Source organism: Dreissena polymorpha, chromosome 14 (genome assembly GCF_020536995.1).
Source record: "Dreissena polymorpha isolate Duluth1 chromosome 14, UMN_Dpol_1.0, whole genome shotgun sequence".
NCBI classification, from domain to species: domain Eukaryota; kingdom Metazoa; phylum Mollusca; class Bivalvia; order Myida; family Dreissenidae; genus Dreissena; species Dreissena polymorpha.
Window position 1 is genome coordinate 59,597,097 of NC_068368.1, and position 19,446 is coordinate 59,616,542.

General features: G+C 32.8%; 1 protein-coding gene across 2 annotated transcripts in view; it reads right to left on the reverse strand.

Moving 5' to 3' along the window:
- Positions 1-1,061: 1,061 nt before the first annotated feature.
- LOC127857996 (uncharacterized) overlaps positions 1,062-19,446 on the reverse strand; it is a 161,048-nt gene continuing 142,663 nt past the window's right edge. The window contains exons 1-3 of one of the 2 annotated variants that reach the window (XM_052394825.1): positions 3,375-3,486; positions 3,065-3,146; positions 1,062-1,652 (exon numbers count right to left, since the gene is read on the reverse strand). In XM_052394825.1, coding sequence (XP_052250785.1) covers positions 1,315-1,652; positions 3,065-3,128 — 402 coding nt within the window. In that variant the 5' untranslated portion in view covers positions 3,129-3,146; positions 3,375-3,486 and the 3' untranslated portion in view covers positions 1,062-1,314. Of the gene's footprint in view, positions 1,653-3,064; positions 3,147-3,374; positions 3,487-19,446 lie in introns of those variants that run through there. The other variant, XM_052394826.1, reaches the window with a different exon arrangement.

The following is a 19,446-nucleotide window of genomic DNA, read 5'->3' on the forward strand; positions in this document are numbered from 1 at the left end:
GATTCCAATTTACATTCCAAATAATGAAAGTTTTCATAACAGAAATTATTTTCTCCATTGTATAAACATATATAAGAGACTACGATTGATACAAGATTACATTACTTCAAATTGATTACATCTCCAGTTGTGCCCTATGAACGGAATCCACCAAGAAATATTTTCTGTATTGCTCGATTTATTTTTTTGGGAGTTTGTCTTTTTTTCGGGACTTTCTAAATGTAAACTTTGAATATTTTGCAATAATGGTATTTATTTTGCAATAATAATTTGTCCAAGACGTTTTCATTCTGTGTAACTTGTTGAAGTTTCATCTTTCCAAAAGTGATCACGCGGATTGCTTCCCGAGGCTCTCGCATAACTTCCGATTTTTTTAAATTCATTTACCACTTGTTAAAGATTTTTTTTATATATGCTCTCGTAAATTATCTAACCCGTCTTTATCTGACCGGAATTCACACAAAATAATATTTGTTTGGCGTTTATAGCTTATCCCGCTGCAGTATTACTGTGCTTTAAAAAAATGTTTAACTCCGAAAACAATGTCTACTGAGGCTAACCGATTTCGTTGATAAAATATAGAGCATCAAGTTCAGGGAGTTTAAATAGTAATAGTTCAGTAAGCCATTCATACGAATGATTGTGTAACTTATACGACGTGATATCAGTGGCAGTGTCTTTGTTTGGGGCTCCAAACATTAATTCATTGAAATTTTGCAATTATCTGTGTTTTTTTTTTATATAAATATGAAGTGTTTGTGTTTAACATATTTTATAAGCATATAGATTGTGGAAAGTAAAGACGTTAACAACGACGTAATCATACAGTTTATTTTCGTGGTTGACGTATTGGCGTTATTTACTTTACTGAGCACACAGTCATTTTCATACAACAATTGCATTTTGCAAAAACAAAAACAACATAGGTATAAAAATTTACGATTTTTGTGACAATTTGTTTTTCAAGAGGACTGCTTCTCAAACATGAAACTAGAAACGCGTGCCATAAATGTTTAATTTTGCAACAATTTATTTGTAGAAAATCAGCTGTGCTCGTGTAATTCGATATCATATATAATTGTTATTTTAAAACTATCAAAACTAATAATTACAAAAAATCGCTTTCAGAACTGATCCATTGTTATACATGTACCTCTTTCTTTTTCAAATACATGCATATCATACTATCTGTTGTCATCATAACATGTAAACATTGCGCAACTCTAAAAGAATTTCATTTGATTGTTTCAAAAACTATAGTAAAATATCGTTAAAACACCAGTGTCATTTCTTTTCATAATAATACCTAAAATATTAAAGCTTTTTCATCAACGACCTCCGCCGCCTCCCCCACCATCCCCCACCGCCTGCGCCACCACTTCCGCCAGCGTTGGAGCTACCGTGTTGTCCATCCTTACCGTCGAAACCCAATAAGCCACCTTCTCCTCCCTTTCCCCCCTTGCCTCCACCTGCACCACCTCCGCCGCCTCCTCCACCGCCTCCGAATATAGAGGTCGCATCCTTGCCATTCGCACCGTTCTTACCATGGTCACCTCCCTGTCCACCGGAACCGCCGCCTTTGCCGCCTCCGCCACCACCACCACCACCGCCGCCGTTCTTTCCACCTTTTCCGCCTTGACCCCCCTTATTACCTATGGTTGAAATATGAAGTGCTTTGTTTCCTTTCCGGAAAATAAAAATCTTTGCAACAAATCGCAAACATACCAACGTAAACTTTATGATGTCATAGTTTTACTTCAGTTTCTGATACGGTGAATTATGCAAAGGAATTTATCCTTGAATTGTATAAGTGAATTTACGTGTTTTAACTGTTATGCGAAAGTAAAATTGTGATTTCAGAGGTTTTGTTTTCTAAGCCTCGCAAGATAAACCTGATTTATAATCAACACTAACTTATTATTCTCTATGTGGATAGCGATTGTATACCTTTAATATTACACATGCGGACTCTGTTATTGAAGAGACTAAAGTTTGATAATAGCGTATGGTAAAACATGATGTTATGTAATGTCTGATTTGAAGAAATGGGTATAAGTTATTGAATGTTTAATGTATTATGGTACAAATCGCGCATACACAACTTTATATCGTAAGGAACCATTCACGCAAGTTAGTATTTTGCATATAGAAATGTGTAGAAGAACGTCATCGGACAAGTCGGTGTCTGCGGTCATACCGACAGAAAGACAGACAGACGTCTATGTTGATTCCCGTATATCTCATTTACTTTTATGGTTATAATTAACCCATTCATGCCTAGTAAACTCTCCCATCCTTCTAAATTGGATCAATTTATTTCCAAAATTAGGGATGTCTACCATATTTATTTCTATATTTAGAATATTTCATATAGAAATTCCTTTAAGCAAACAGCGCAGACCCAGATGAGACGCCGCATTATGCGGCGTCTCATCTGGGTCTACGCTGTTTGCAATGTCCTTTTTTCAGGACGCTAGGCATAAATGGGTTAACAATACGTTTTATAAGAATGCCCAATACATGTATTAATGTTGCGCATATCACGGACTTTAACATGACTCAAACCTATACTTAAAACAATATGTCTCTTACTTTATTCGTAACTTGCAGAAAGATACTAAACTACATTTGTATGATAAAAAAATATACAATATAAATTATCCATTTGGAATTATTTGATTTATTATTTCATTTATTTGTTGTTTTGGCTTGAACAAACGGAATAGGTCAAATCGATTGACATGGCAAATCAAGTGTGTCCTGTTTTTATAAAGTTGGGCGTAATACATGTGCGTAAAGTGTCGTCCCAGATAAGCCTGTGCAGTCCGCACAGGCTAATCAGGGACGAAACTTTCCGCCTAGACTTGATTTTTGGCAAGGAGGGACTTACTTGAAACTAAAAATACCTTAAAAGCGGAAAGTGTCGTCCCTGATTAGCCTGTGCGGACTGCACAGGCTAATCTGGGACGACACTTCACGCTCATGCATTATTCCCAGTTTTCTCAGAACGCGACTCAGTGATGAATGCATTACAATATTCGTTAAATTGCTACTGAAATTTTACCTTGAGCGGAAAGGCATATTGAGGAAGATAGCAACAAGAACACCACAATGACCAGATACCTCATCTTCCCTTAGAACTGGTGCTAAAATGAGTGAATATTCGCGGTTACTGGTGACAAACTCAATTGTTTACATAAAATTTTACACAACAAATAATATTCTTATTTTGTAATACATTAGTTTCATTATAGATATTCCAGAGTTAGTTTAAGAAACTTCCAGCAATGAACTAGCAAGCTAAGATTTTTATTACAAAGACAATGCAACTAAGGCAACGAAACTGGTCTCCTAACAAAGGTAAAATGACTTACCAAGTTGCTTATCTCTTAACTCGATCTGCAATCCGACAGAATATGTATATACAGTTAGACCTTTATATAGTGGCATAACGTGCAAAAATAAACACTGGGAATAACAGCATTCTAAATGACGACTTTCATTAACATAAAATTAGCATAAAAGGCGGCATTTCGTAACGACGGAAATTTTGCTTACATTTGTCGTAAAATTGACATTTTTTGTTCATTGTAGGCGTGGTGTAACCGCATTCTGACAACTGTGGTCTTTAAATTTATTGGCAATCCGACACTCTTCTCTTTGCCAAGTACATAAATAAATAAAATATGGCCATTACATATATCATGAAATAATAAAATTAAAGATGAGCAAATATGACAATTATAACACAAAATATGTGACTCTTAAATACATTTATGTCTGTTAGCATGCAATTATACAACAGCTAGACTATTTAAATTCTAATCTCTAAATATGAACGCCAAATATTTTTGACATTCACTCCTCTTTTTTTTTAATTTCACTCCTCTTTTTTTTTCTTTCTCGTGGCCTCGACTTTGTAACTTAGTAATATAGCAACGAGATAAAGAAAAGAGGAGTGCAATTTTAAAAAAGAGGAGTGAATGTCACCTCTTGTACTAGACATCATTGATATGTATATACTTATGGTAGGCCATGATGTCCGGATATTATATTTTATACGTAAATCGTTATGTAATGGACAACATAATAAAACATTATTAAGCAAAACACAATGCGTTTCCTTGGTTGACTTAATTTACAACAAACACGTTACTAGATTATAAAATTAAAAAGTATAATATACAAAATTGGATATATCACTAACACCACACCACAACACAGATCTTTAAAAACGCTATTCGAAAAATCGATCTCGGGACCACGGTGGTCGCAAGAGAAACGCCATTTAAGAAACAAACTTGCCATAAAAAAATATTTACATTATCAAACCTCTTCGTCTAAAATATCGTATTATTACTATCGTATTTAAACTAAACAAATATAAAGGGATATTTTTGCCAACATGTTTTTAATATACAAATTGATGCTGAACATGTGCATGACAATAAGTTATATTGGTTACGATGGATATCGTTTTGGTTATTACGAAATAATAATAAGAATACCGGTAGTGCCTTTGCGACTGGCATTTAGAATGCGTATGTTCAAATGAATTCAAACTTACCGGTAAGATATGAATAGATGCAAGAATGATTTCACATTTTACCTTGACCGAACTACATCGATACTTATTAACGGCTTTACGTTGGTCATTGTGGTTATAACTCAGTTTTTAGTTAGATAGTCAGGAATTAAACTACGAGAACGATAGATCGAGTTGAATGATTACAATTATTACGTGGGACTGTGGTCTAGTGGTAGAATGCTGGTCTAGGATCCGGAAGGTCCCTGGTTCAAATTCCGCTCAGACCACGGAATTTTCTTGAGTAAAACATTAATTCCACACTTGCTCCTCTCCAACCAGGAGTATAAATGGAAACCTGTGAGGGGAAAAGGCCAATGTGTCGTGGCTGCAAACTGCGCCGACTTATATCCCAGTGATCGGGGGCAAACGTCAAAGTCTAGTATGTATACTATGAATCTGACTATAAACACATGCTTTGAATTTGCAATCATCGGAAAGACAAACAGCTAGTCGTTACCGAAATAATTAGTCGTACATTATTTTGATACTACCACAGACGTCTATAATTATTCTGTAATTGCAATAACAATAACTTGAGTGATTTAAAACGTAAATGGTATTCGAAAGTTTGACATTAATAGATGTACTAATAAGTTAAATTCTCGTAATTATCGGTGACGAATCTTATGTTACTTGAAGGGTTCTTTTACGCTTTGATAAATGGGAAAATAAAAAAAAAATGTAATAAATGAAAATTTTCGCTATAGTTTTTTTTGCCAGGAAACAGCAATACTGAACATTTCCCATGCTCCTAAATATCAATTATATGCATCTTTTGACGATTGTAAAGCCTGAAAATTATAAAGCATCAAAACGCGAAACGATTGTTTAATTTGGAAAGGTTTGTTGTTATCGTTATTTCTTGTGACATTACGAGGATTGCTTATATAACGAATACAATTCTCATAGTGTTAAGGCAGCACTTATGGCCGAGTGATGTTTCAGCGCTTACTTTTAGCTTCGAGACTAGGTGTGGATTTTTTTCTTTCTTTAATTTAATTTTAGTTTTATACTGAAACTCTATTGTTCTGATATCTATATTTATCAATTTACCGCATTTAATTGCAAACTTCAAAACATGTCAAAATCTTTGAAAAAGTTCCTTTAAAGCAGACCTTATCGAAGATTAGTTTTAAGAAATAAATGAGCGATTTTCTCCTATATAACCAACTGTAAACATAGTGTTCTTTACAAAACATAGTAGTACCAACATGTTTATGCGAAGTCTGCAAATTTGCTCGACTTAATTAAACACACTTTATAATGAAGTTGCAAATTTCCATAATAGTACTTTGCTTAATTTCAAAAAGCATCGTTTATCAGTTTTAGTAGTTGATTGCATTGATTGATGTTATTTGAAAGTGTTTAAATGAACCCATAAAGAGGATTTCAAAATCTCTATATACTTAAAAAAGAGTTCATAAAAGTGCGGAAGAATTACGAAATAATGCTAGTTTCTAACCACAAATGTCAACCGGCGAATGATAGATTAGGCCATTTTGTAATGTTGCCAATGATGCATTTTGTAACACGGCCGTTATTTTTTTTACAGCTGTTAAGAAAATTAACATAACGCAAATTTACCTGTTTTTCATACCAACACGTTTTTGATTCATAAGTATGTTCATACTTGCCTGGTTGTTAACACCTATACATAAGTGTATGATACTGAACAAATTACTGCATGGAAAGCGAGAGAACAGTAGTTAAAAGGGAAACGTCGCAAAAATATTAAATCTAAAATTATATTTATTATATGATATACTGGTAATGCGCTTTGTAGAGAAATATGCAACTTAATAAAATAAAATATTGGACACAATTAAATATTTAATAAAATGAAATAAAAATTAAGCATGCAACACGTTAACTCCCCCCCCCCCCCTTAAACAACAAGCAAATGCTCCTTGTTCATGAATTGCTTGATTTGCAGGTGTTCCGATCGGTTGACTATTTTAACACAATACAATAATTTAAACCTATTACACAATAGGTTGGATTTTGGAACTGTGACAGAAGTGGTTAATTCGAACATAAAACAGAACAGCACAATGTTGAATACCCTTTTTTAAATTAGAAAATAAATTTTAAACAATCATTTTTTGCTTTGATCGTATTTACATGTTCATTGTTTAAGGACTATTTATTTCCCGTTCATGGTTTCGCCATGCAGCTGTCGTGCATATTGAATAGGAAAGGATCATGTGCCCCCAAACGCCCCCCCCCCCCCCCCTACGTTTAAATGAAGAACGGAATCACCTACATGTAAGTTAGTGCTGCAAAACACAAATGACGTAACCAAGCAATAATTAAAGAAAAATCGTTTATATATTCTGGTCGATTAATGCGCTTATCATGTACCCAACAAAACAAAACAAAACATGGAAATGACTTACTCACAATGTAAGTTTTTGGATGACATATACTTGAATCTTTCAGATTTTTAGTTTACTTATAAAAGAAGTGTACAATTATATTTGAACGTTTCACTAGAGATTTTAGGTTACTTTGTATGTTCAGACGATCAAGCCAAATATATTCCTTACGATTCTACTAAGAAAATACCATTAAACATACCGTTTGTAGTATAAATATACGACGCAGTGGACATTATATTTATTCGGATAGGCGTCATAAAAAATAATAACAATACTAGTATCTAGAAAGAGACTCGTCCGTCTCACATAAATACGGTGATAATCACAACGAGATTGTTTTTGCGAAACATTTTCACCAGCAATACATATTTCTTTTGACGTAGTGCCTTGTTTTGAACTAGTCATCTTCAGCGAAATGATGAAGCTTCGCCAAAAAAAGATTTAAAAAAAGAAAAGAACACAACAAGGTATGCACTGTTTATACGTTTTTGTGGTTTCGTGAATCTTGTTTAATGTTTTGCAGCTCATGGTTAGTTTAAACATATTTATTTTAACACGTTTGCATAGAAAGCTTCAGACTTTTCCTAAACGCTCCTGAGTCCGTTTCCTAGAACTAGAACCAGTACATGGTGTCTATGGCGGAGATCCGCTCTCACAGTGGGGATCTAACCCGTGATATCCTGGTCTCTAGGTGGACACCATATCCATTACGCTACGGCAACCTCAGGGTTGCACTTGAATTTGAGAAAAATAATTTCTCACCACATCCTAAATGTGTTTCTACGCAGAAAGAAAGGGCAACAAACCTATTAATAGACGTGTCCATTATTGTGTTATAAAAAGCCAGTGTGTTTATATTAAACTTTTGAAATTACTTACACAAATATTGACTAATCGTTATTTGCGTGGTTTTCTTTTTTAATTTGCTATGAACTATGGAGTATAATATGCGTTTGATGCGGTAGACTATTGTGGAACGATTTCAACTGAAATTCTGAATTACTAGTTATCTGCCCAATGAATGGTCTTAATGTCTTAAAAAAACAGTATTACTCAGGATTAAAGAAGCATAAACACTCAAAATCAACTTAAAAAAACCGTAAAATAAAGTTAACCAATATTAAATCAGTAGTCCTTTTAGCAATAGCCAAAATTTCAACGCTATATGTGGTATGGAAAAACCTAGATTTAACGAGATACAAAATGCTAGTTCGTATTTTTTGTCAGACGATATATCTCCTGTTCATTTCCCGCCACTATATCCGAAAATTTGCGAGTAAACGCGAGACCGGCTTTGGACAGCGTCGGAAGAACGACGTATACATGAGCGTTGAAATTTCGGCTATTGCTACAAGAAACGTTAATTTTTATGTGTTAACTTTATTTTTCGAAATATTTTACGAAATATTCGTATATTTTGAGTGTTTTGGGGCTTTTAAGACTTAAATAACGAAAGTAACACAGCATGCATGTGTTTATAAATGTGTATACGGTGTTTTTTTTTTTTGAAAGACAAGTATATGGTTATTTGGCTCCGACTAATACATTATTAAACATAATAAAGACTATTATAACCAAATTTAAGCACATGTATATGATTCTTTTGTTGGACGTATTCATAAGCTGCCAGTATATGTTAAATGGTATTCAAGAAAAATTATGATTTATCATTATAAATAAACCACACGCAGTAAAATGCAGATGTATTTACTGATTCTGTTTTTACTGTTAAGCTACACAACTGTAAATTGTTATTACAAAATCAGCATATAAAATAGGGCGGCACGTTTTTCTCTACCACGCCATATGCGTGTATAAGATGAGTCAACATGCTGCACATAATCACTTACAAATACCATACACAGTAAGTAAAATATTGCAAGTCTCTATTATATAAAGTGAAATGCCAAAACAGTTCGGTCATAGTTTGATATAAAAGATAGTATACACTAGATGTAATGGAATAGTCATCATGTTGTTGTGTAATACCGAGTTACCGATTTGCAAAAGTTTCAGCACACGTTTGCAATGGCATAATTTAGACCACCGATCCTAATTACATAATTGTCACCTCTATTAGATATTAGTCCTGTTTATCCTCTTAAATTAGCGGTTTAATTGTAGCGCAGTTTTATGAGGTTAATGTTGTTTACAAGTACGCGCTTGTAATACCTCCACCTCCCTATGGTTTGAATTTACTGTTCCAATGCGTTGACCCCATTTCTAATAGTGTTTTATGTCATTTACTGTATCGTCGTATGTTTTGATCCTTCAGTGTTTTGATGCAATTAGTCAATTGCTTTAAATGAAGAATCTCTCATGGGGATGACGTCACTAGGTTTTCAATGTTGCTTTGTTTAATTTTAAAACACCTTGGAAAATGCCCTTCAAAATTGCCTTTCAGGCTAACCAGTTAATATAAAAAAGGTTGACTGTATATCAAGGGATAAATTGCAAAGCAAAATGACTTATTCACGAGCTCGAAAAATATGATGTTTTCTCTATACGTATCCGTACACTGATTGCAACGTCCTTGACTGAGTGTAATTAACTAACGTGTCTTGATTGTTTTTCTTCGCTTAGGGCAATTTATTAAATTATAATTTTGTCACATTTAACTAGCTTTTGCGTATTAGACATACATAATGACGTTGAATTTTGAAAACAGCCCCAGACAACAAATCATAACATGGAAGATGTTTGTAAAATGAATATCAGCTGAACATTTAAGCCTATCGACCACCGCCGCCGCCACCACCGCCGCCGCCGCCGCCACCACCACCGCCACCACCGCCTCCGCCACCATTACCGCCTCCGTCACCACCACCGCCTCCGCCACCACCTCCACCACCGCCGCCACCACCACCGCCGCCCCAAAGTAAATCGATGACACGAAGGTCACTTCTTCCGTCTGGAATATTTATTATATTTATATTTTCCCATACCTTTTAATTTATAGATTATCATTGAAATGCAAAATATATCCCAATAGTGAGTTTAACTGTTCCACATTACAAATATATATATATATATATATATATATATATATATATATATATATATATATATATATATATATATATATATATAATACATAAAAAACCTAAATTACTTATTAATTTCTTTGTATTTCTATTATTATTTAAAAGATGAGAAAGGTTGAAAGAGTGTTCATAACCTGCCTTCAAATAAAAAGAAATTGCTAAACATGAATTAATTACAATGAACACTTCTATCAAATTTTATAAAACGTTTCACAACATTTACGAATATTGTTGGGACCGATGTAGTTACACACCAGTACAAACATTCGGAAAAAGATCTTAAAAACGGAAAGAGTCATTTACCTAACAGTTCTAATGGAATGGCGGCAGCCAACGTCAACACAAGACATAATGCCAGAAGTGTGGTACGCTTTATCTTTATATCTGTTAGGATATTAAATGTATGATTTAACATAATTTCAATATGAATTATACAAGTTGTATTTTAAAGTTTTACCAATTGACATTCGAATTAATGAATTTGCAGTCAACGGTTTAGCTAACAAAATAACAAATGTAAAATTTTAAAGACTAAAGAGTTATAATATTGATAAAGAATTGAGTCGCATTCTGAGAAAACTGGGCATAATGCATTTGCGTAAAGTGTCATCCCTGATTAGACTGTGCAGTTCGCACAGGCTAATCAGGGACGACACTTTCCTCCTTAATAAGATTTTTAGTAAGAAGGGACTTCCTTTAAACGAAGAATGTCATACAAGCGGAAAATGTCGCCCAGATTAGCCTGTGCGAACTGCACAAGCTAATCTGGGACGACACTTTACGCACATGCATTATGTCCAGTTTTCTCAAAACGCGACTCATTTAATAAAACGAATGCATTGTTCTCGTTTGAATGAGACGATGGTCATATGTGAATGAATAAAATAATATAACTTATTGAGTCGATTGGCAAACAAGTATTACTAAATACCAAGTATTATATTAAGAATATAATTTATCAAAGAATATAGAATTACTCTTACTTTTGAAAAATATGATAATATGTGGATATCTTATAAATGTTTCATTTTAATAAACAAAGTGCAAACCTGTGTTTCTGTCGCTTCGTCGTTGTTGATTTTATGTTTTTTGATGTTTAATTAGATTGACGTAACATTTTATATAATATACATATTTACTATATACGAAAGTATATATACTATAGCGTTACGAGGGAAAGTCGTCCAATCGCCAATCGAGAGTTGTATCCTGTTTTCCCTTTATAGGTCAACAGGATTTCTAGTGCAAACACAAGTATAAAAAATATCAGCATCATATCAAGTCTTCTAAGAAAAGACACATCCTTCTTGTTTAGTAAATGTTTTCCAAAAATAAACATCTTCCAAATCATGACAACATGTTGTTGTTAAAATTCACGTAGTAATTAAACATTGATCATTGTCGAATGTGTACCAACGCTCGCTGTCAACAAAACGTAAGCCTAGATATCGCTTTACGTTAACGTTCACTAGAGCAAAACTAAACGATTAAATGGAATGAACGCATTAGATGATATAGTGATTAATAACTCACTGTCACTTATTTGGATCTTTTAAAGTGGCATATTTCGCATTTCTTAATTCATCTTGTAACATTGCGTTTTGTTGCTGAAATTGACGATACAATTAGTAAGCACAGCTTTACAATACATTTGTTCGCCAAGCTTTCAGAATGGCTCAACTTATTTTCAACAAATGCGTTTACAGGTGGATTGGATAAACAGGAACTATCAATGCTTTTGAAAGGAACAACATGAGTAATAGTTCCTATGATTGACTGACCATATGGTACCGATGTTGACATGTACAAGCAAATTCTCTGGCCTAAAAGGGGCCTTTTCTCAGATTTTGACATAAATTGAAGTCTGTCATTTCATGCTTGATAAATATCAACACTGGATCTAAAAAGCTCCAGTAAAACAATTAAGATTAAAAGATTTAAAAAAGAAAAAGAAGTAAACCTCAACAGGACTCGAACCGCTGACCTGGAGTCCTAAAGTTAAAGTCTACCACTCAGACAATTCGGCCATCCGTGCTCACACAATTAAGAGTGTAGTATATATTTAATATAGGCAATCCTCGTTCTATCAACAAATAAAACGACAACAACAGAACTCTCCAAATTATTCAATCGTTTCGCATTGCAATGCGTCATTATTTTAAGGATTTTCAAATGTAATTCTGACAGAAAACTAGGGCACGCAAGTTAGTTAAAATCTTTAATAATATTGCAAAGACTGAATCAGATGTAAAGTCAATTGTTAAATAATAGGTTTTTGTGGTACTTTTAAAATTCTGGGATACCGCATATTTTCTAGCTTACTAGAGCCTATCAATATCTCGTGTTATTTAAGAGATATTGACTTTGTAAACACTCTCCCTTCTCATAAATAACATAAGAACGCGTTTTGAACAAAAGCTGTATTTACAAGTTATTGGACTTTACGTTTATACAAGAAATATTTCAACAAAGAATAACGGTAAACACATTGCACGTGAACTCATGAAATAAAAAATGATTAAAATTTACATTTTAAAATTGAGATAACCTGAATAAAATACATATGTACAGTGAAAATGAAAATTCCGCCATCGTATCTTTTTCAACTTAATAAGTTTATCCCATAATCGACTTTGCTTAGCAGCATAGCTTATGCACAGTGCCTTCAAGGGATTTTTTCACGGTTTGGTAAATTGACAAAACTAAAAAAAGTTGTTTCAGATTCGCAAATTTTCGTTTTAGTTATGATATTTGTGAGGAAACAGTATTACTGAACATTTACCATAGTCCAATATAGCCATTATATGTATCTTTTGACGATTTGAAAACCTAAAAATTATAACGCGTTGCAACGCGAAACGATTGAATAATTTGGACAGTTTTGTTGTCTTTTAAATTTACGAAACTACGAAGAGTACTTATATAAGGTACAAAATACTCAAACTGTGTATACACGGCGGAATAGCCGAGTGGGCTCATGCGTTTTTTTACTTCAGATTCATTCCAGGACTCCGGGGGTCACTGGTTCGAGTCCTGGTACCGGCTACTTTTTTTTCCTTTTTTAAATTTTATTCTTGATTTTTTTTACTGGAGCTTTTAAGATCCAATGTTTACATTTATCAATATAAAGCATTTAATGACAAACTTTAAACTATGCCAAAATCTGTGAAAAGGCCCCTTTTGAACTTTAAAAAAATGGGCATACACAGTGCAATTTAACCATAGGGTTTTTCATGCCATCACGTCTGAAATTACATTTGATTCATAATTATGTACATACTTGCTTGGCCGTTAACTTTACATAATTTAACATATTTGTCTTTTGCCAAGTGTGTTATTCTGAACAAATTTCTGCATTATTAAAGGAGAGAACAGTAGTCAAAGGGGTAACGTCACAAAAATATAAACTTTAAATATTAACTTTAAAATTCTATTTATAATATGATATGCTGATAATGCGCTTCGTAGAGAGACATGCACGAACTTAATGAAATAAAATATAACACACAAATAAATATTTAATACAATAGAAATACAATAAAGTATGCAAAATGTTAACCCCCATTTAACAACAACAAATGCTCCTTGTACATGAATTGATTGATTTGCAGGTGTGTACCGATCGATTGACTATTTTACCACAAGATTATTTTAACCTATCACACAATAGGTTGGATTTGGGAACTGTGACAAAAGTGGTTAATTGGAACATAAAACAGAACAACACAATGTTGAAAACCCTTTTTAAATAAGAAAATAAATATAAAAAAAAAACAATTTTTGCTGTGATAGTATTTACATGTTAATCGAGTACGAACTAGTTATTTCCGCCATGCAGCTGTCATGGATATCGAACAGGAAAGGATTCTGTGCTCCCCCCCCCTCCTACGTTAAAATGAAGAACGGAATCACCTACGTGTAAGTAAGTGCTGCAAGACACAAATGACGTAACCAAGCATTAATCAAATGTTGTATTCGTTTCGTGTTTATATATTCTGGTCGATTAACGTGTTTATCATTTACCCAACAAAACAAACAACATGGAAATTACTTCCTCACAATGGACATGTTTGGATGACATATACTTGAATCTTCGAGATTCAAAGTTTACTTATAAAAGAAGTGTACAATTATATTTGAACGTTTCAATATGAGATTTAAGGTTATTACGTAGGTTTAGACGATCAAGCCAAATATATTCCGTACGATTCTACTAAGAAAATATTAAACACACCGTTTGCAGTATAAATATACGACGCAGTGGACATATATTATATTTATTCTGAGAGGCGTCATGAAAAATAATAACTATCCTAGTATCTAGAAAGAGACTCGTCCGTCTCACATAAATACGGTGTAAATCACAACGTTAGTGTTTCAGTGAAACCTTTTTCACCAACATTACATTTTTCTTTGAATGTATTGTCTTGCTTTGCACTTGTCATGTTCAGTGGAATGATGAAGCTTGCCAAAAGGAAAAAGAAAATAACATAACAAGTTATGCATTGTTTATATTTATGTTGTTTCATGAATCTTGTTTAATGTTTTGCAGCTCATGGTTAGTTTAAGGTAGCATATATACAGACCTGGCTCGAGAGTCCATTTTGAGTCAGTCAGTTTAAAGTGAATGTAACAGTAGCGTGTTTTGTTTCTTAAAGTATTGTATTGCAGTATGATTGGAGATATTGTGCTTAAACTTCGTAAGTAGGTAGCTTACATGTGCAACTAGGTAGAATTGTATTACTGTTGTAGAGTAAACGGTAAGCTTCCTTCCAACTCACTGACTAGTTGATTCACTTGACTAACAATTATATCAATTTAATCAGGTGACATTTCTCTCCTCACTTTTTAACAAAGCCTTATAGTTTACTGGACTGATTTAGATATACAAACCGTCATTTTCGAGCTTCTATTTCTTTAAAATTTCTTTCGTTAACTCTTCTTATTTGCGATAAAAGAAAGTAAAAACTTGTATAATCTGTATACTATAATACTTTATCATTAATATTGTGTATTAATTTGTACAAAGGTTATTCTCAAAGAGTTTATAGTGAGATTGCATTTTTTATGTGTTGAAGTTTGTTTTCACTTGAACTTGTAAGCAAGATATGGCTTACGCAAGTATACGTTTTATTGCGTATATAAAATTTAAAGTTTATATTTAATATTAACCGAGTTAGCATGGAAGATGCAGGAAGTACCAATTTTGTTAGTTACGAACCATATTTTTATGCGTTGCGCTGCAAGTGTATAAGAAAAGCAGATAAACGTTTGTATAATTATGAATCATGCTTAATGCTTGAAAAGAAAGTTTTTTTTATATGGATAATGCTGAAATGTGAAACAAGTATAACACATATAATTAAACTTACAAACAATAATTTAGATGTTTTTCTTTATGAGTTTACATTACCGGGTTTCCTTTTTCGCAGATGAATAAGAAAAACGTTACGATTTCAATATTTTTTATTCCACTCGAATACAGAACTGGCAATTTTAAACTATCGCAACAACTGTGAATGCAGAGCACTTTACCATATCACAATACAAATTATGTTCATGCTTTATTATATAAAAATATATGGTATTAGACAGTTGTGCTGAATTCTTCTGTTATAATACAGTTTTGGCTCTGTTTAAGTAACAAGGAACCATATGAGGAACAGACAATTTAAACGTATCGGAATAACTTCACATGTTACCAAAGATTTTCACATAACTAAATCATGCTTTTAATGCATTTTCAAATAAAAAACTTGTTCCGACATATATCTACTTAATTGTATAGATTAGTTATTAAGTTCCTTTATCACAGCCGATTAAAGAACAACAAATTTATTTTATTTTCTTCATTGATGTCCAGTTCCTTTTTCGTGGCTTATTCTATCAATATATGGTTACTTAATAATTGTTGTGTGATTGTTTTGTTTAGTTTAACAGTTCCGTTTTCCTTTTCTTAATTAGGAACAAGGAACCTTTATTTTATATAATATTCAAAGAGGAACTGGCATTTTCAAACTAGAGGAATACATTTGAGTGAACGAATGTATTCCACATAACTTTAAAAGTCACGCCTATGAATGTCTATTGCAAACTATTTGTTTTGAAACGCGTCTTTTTAATTTTATTCATAAATATTCATCATAATTATGCATGTATTCGTACATCAAAATAGTATTTGTAACATTTTTTTACCTCATTTTTAAAGTAATTTTATATTTCCTGTTTTTCTTGCAAAAATACATGAAACAAGACGTTTATTGATTTTAAGTAGAGTATTGCTCAATTTAATTGATTAACTTTATAAAAGCCAGTTCCTTTAATAATGAATAAGGAATTTGTTGTGTGTTTCTTATTCATCCTTATTCAACCGCGAAAATTGTTTCTGCATACATAATCAGTCAGAGCAGTATTTTAGATTAAACTGTTTCAAATCATACATGCATGATACATGATCCTTTTTGTCACTTAGTACAAAATGGCACAAGTGCAATTTTTAGTTAAGAATGCCATTTATGTATAAGGATGTTTTTTTTTTACGCAGCGCATGCTGAACTTGCGTATTGATAGCTAAATTTAGTATAAAGATATTTGAATACAATTTTTGATATCACACATATAATATAATTCCATAAGAAATAGGTAAAATTGGGTATAAGTGAAGTACATTCTCAATGTAGAAAAGCCAGTTCGATAATAGCAATAAATAATAATTCAACTGCTATGAAGAAACCCGAGCAGTTCTAATAAAATCCTAATATTAGCCTGTGCACACTGATTAGCCTGTTTAATGTGTACAACCTAATCAAGGACGATAATGTTGAAAACTGAGTTGCGTCTAAGATTATACAACAGCAATCAACTTCAGTGCCGTCAGCACTTTGATCATTTTGTTTTGTTATAAGCATCGATGATGTTTATTTCCTTGACACGAAGCGCTTTTAGCGAAACAAAAAAATTCATTTGAACGGTAATCAGAATTAAAGGCCAACGCCATAACGACTTTGTAATTCTGACATTTATTTAGGCTGTATTTGATACCTTATGTATCTAATCGATGTCTTTTATTTAAATAAACCAGCAAACATATTACACAATATTCAAATTGTATTTCAGCGTATGGTCTCCCATTAAAAAAAAACACGTTAGTAGACGTTATTTTACTATGTTTCTATATTTATGTTCGTAGCATTATTTCGCTGATTTATATAGATATGCATTCTCAGTTGCATGCTTAATCTAGAAAATTAGAAATTGATACACTTTACTATTCGTCAATATATAAAAAGGCGCTTTGAAAGGTCACAATTTTAGTTCATTGAATTGAATGTGTGAAGGTGAGAATGAGACTTCAAACTTTTACATTATCAGAAATTTAAGCTGTCTATATATATGCGTGTGTCACGTTGTGCTCATGATAGCCACAATAAAGCTTACCTACCCTGGTAGTTAGTCAGTTTATGATCCTGTTATTACTTCTTTGTCTTCGTTTGTTCATTTCATGAAGGGTTTTATTTCTTCTTCTACGCTCCTACGCTTCCAATTTTACTAACAATGGCAGGATTCTGAAATTATTTTAATGGCAATTGATATTTGCGCTTAGGATAGAAACAAGCTCTACCGAAACGTTTAATACTTAAAAAATCGGCAACAACTGGACAAGCGAGTTCCTTTCCTTTTAATACAGTATTTTTAGCATTCAAATTTATAGCAATTTATATTATCTTATACGTATTGTACTAGTTTATAGGTTATTCAGTTTGAAATGTATCATCAATACATTATTCTAAATATTTTTTACAAATGTTTTATTATTTAAGAGTTTTGTGGGATAATAATCGTTACACTACAATAGACTTCTCATGCTGCAGTCCAAATATTAAGACGTGTTTCATCGATATATGACCTGTTATTGCTTTAAATTGGTTATAATACATTCAAATATCGTATCATTGTGCATGATTTAACAGTTGCGAAACAACTGCCTTAACTTATTTGTATTTTTGAATTGTAGCCTTGAGCGTACGCACCAATTATCTGAGTGTATATGTATGCCTTTTTAAATACTGCTTTTCTAACACAACATCGAGAAGGGTCATTGTGAGGAATAGGCATTTACGTCATCAATATCATGTTTTAATATATATGTTTAGACAGCACATGGGACCGACAACTTCGTTACTTTTTAAGAAAGAAAACAAGGAGTATGTAATTTATTGTCACAGCTTTTGCTTCCATGTTATCAGGGGTTCTCTTACAAAACCATTACTTTACACACGTGTTGTTAGAAAAAATGCCTTTCCCAAAACTAGGTAATTTCATTTGCATACTTACGTGTGTTGCTCCACATTTACTTCCCTTGACATTTATAGCTAGCCGTATGTATATATAATTACATACAGAATATCTACCTATACTAACAAGTTCATCATGTACATGATTTCGTTACCACGTTATCTAGCTTTTGTAAATAACATAATTGTTTTTCGAACGAAATTTGTGTTTTTCTCTAATAAAGTTTTTTCATTGAACATGGTCATAGAAGAATTCATTAAAATGGATTAAGAAGATTCTATGTTAAACGTTTTATCTATTTCGTCTGCCTTAATCCTACATCCTGGAATGTTTACCCCTTGATGAACACTGACCTGCATGCGAGACGTGTTTCTAAGTTTCGGAAATATAGTCGATTGGCTAAAGCTAATGGCCTAGGAATAGTGGTTGTACAACAACTACGAATTTAGGAGCGCGCGTGAATTTTAACAACACGCCGTTTTGATTTGGAAAGAGCGTTTTATGTTTGAGTGTGCGTATTGTAAACAAGGATGTAGTAGCTTTTCGTAGAAGACGTGATGCTGGCATTTGTTTGAGACTTGTTCTGCAACTGAATATAATCTTTGGGTTATGAAGTGAACATATGATACAACTCTCGATTGGCAATTTGACAACGGTTATCTTCAAAACGCTTCTGTAAAGAATTAAACGTAACGTCAACCTATTTCTACTCCATAATGACGTAGCAAAAAATGCTATTTTTATTTAAATAAAACATTTAATAGATAACCGCATAAAATCGTCTTGTATAAAGTTTACATCAACTCTCTATTCTTAAATAAAGAAACGTATTATCATGGTTTATAATAATATGTTTGTGTCTATCGATTCAATAAGCTAATTAATTTTAATTATACAAATGTGACAAGCATTTTTTTAAAATAGATTAATCCACACGAACGCAAGGCATTCTCATTATTCTTGTCATGATTTTTTCCGTTGAATAATGCAATAATTATTCATATTTTTATGTCTCCAAGTCTATACAGGGGAGGGGGCATTGTTTTTGCCCTGTCTGTTTGTTGATTTGTTTGTTGGTTTGTTTGCGTCAAACTTTTACACTGGCCTTTACATTTGCAATATTTAAGATAGCAACTTGATA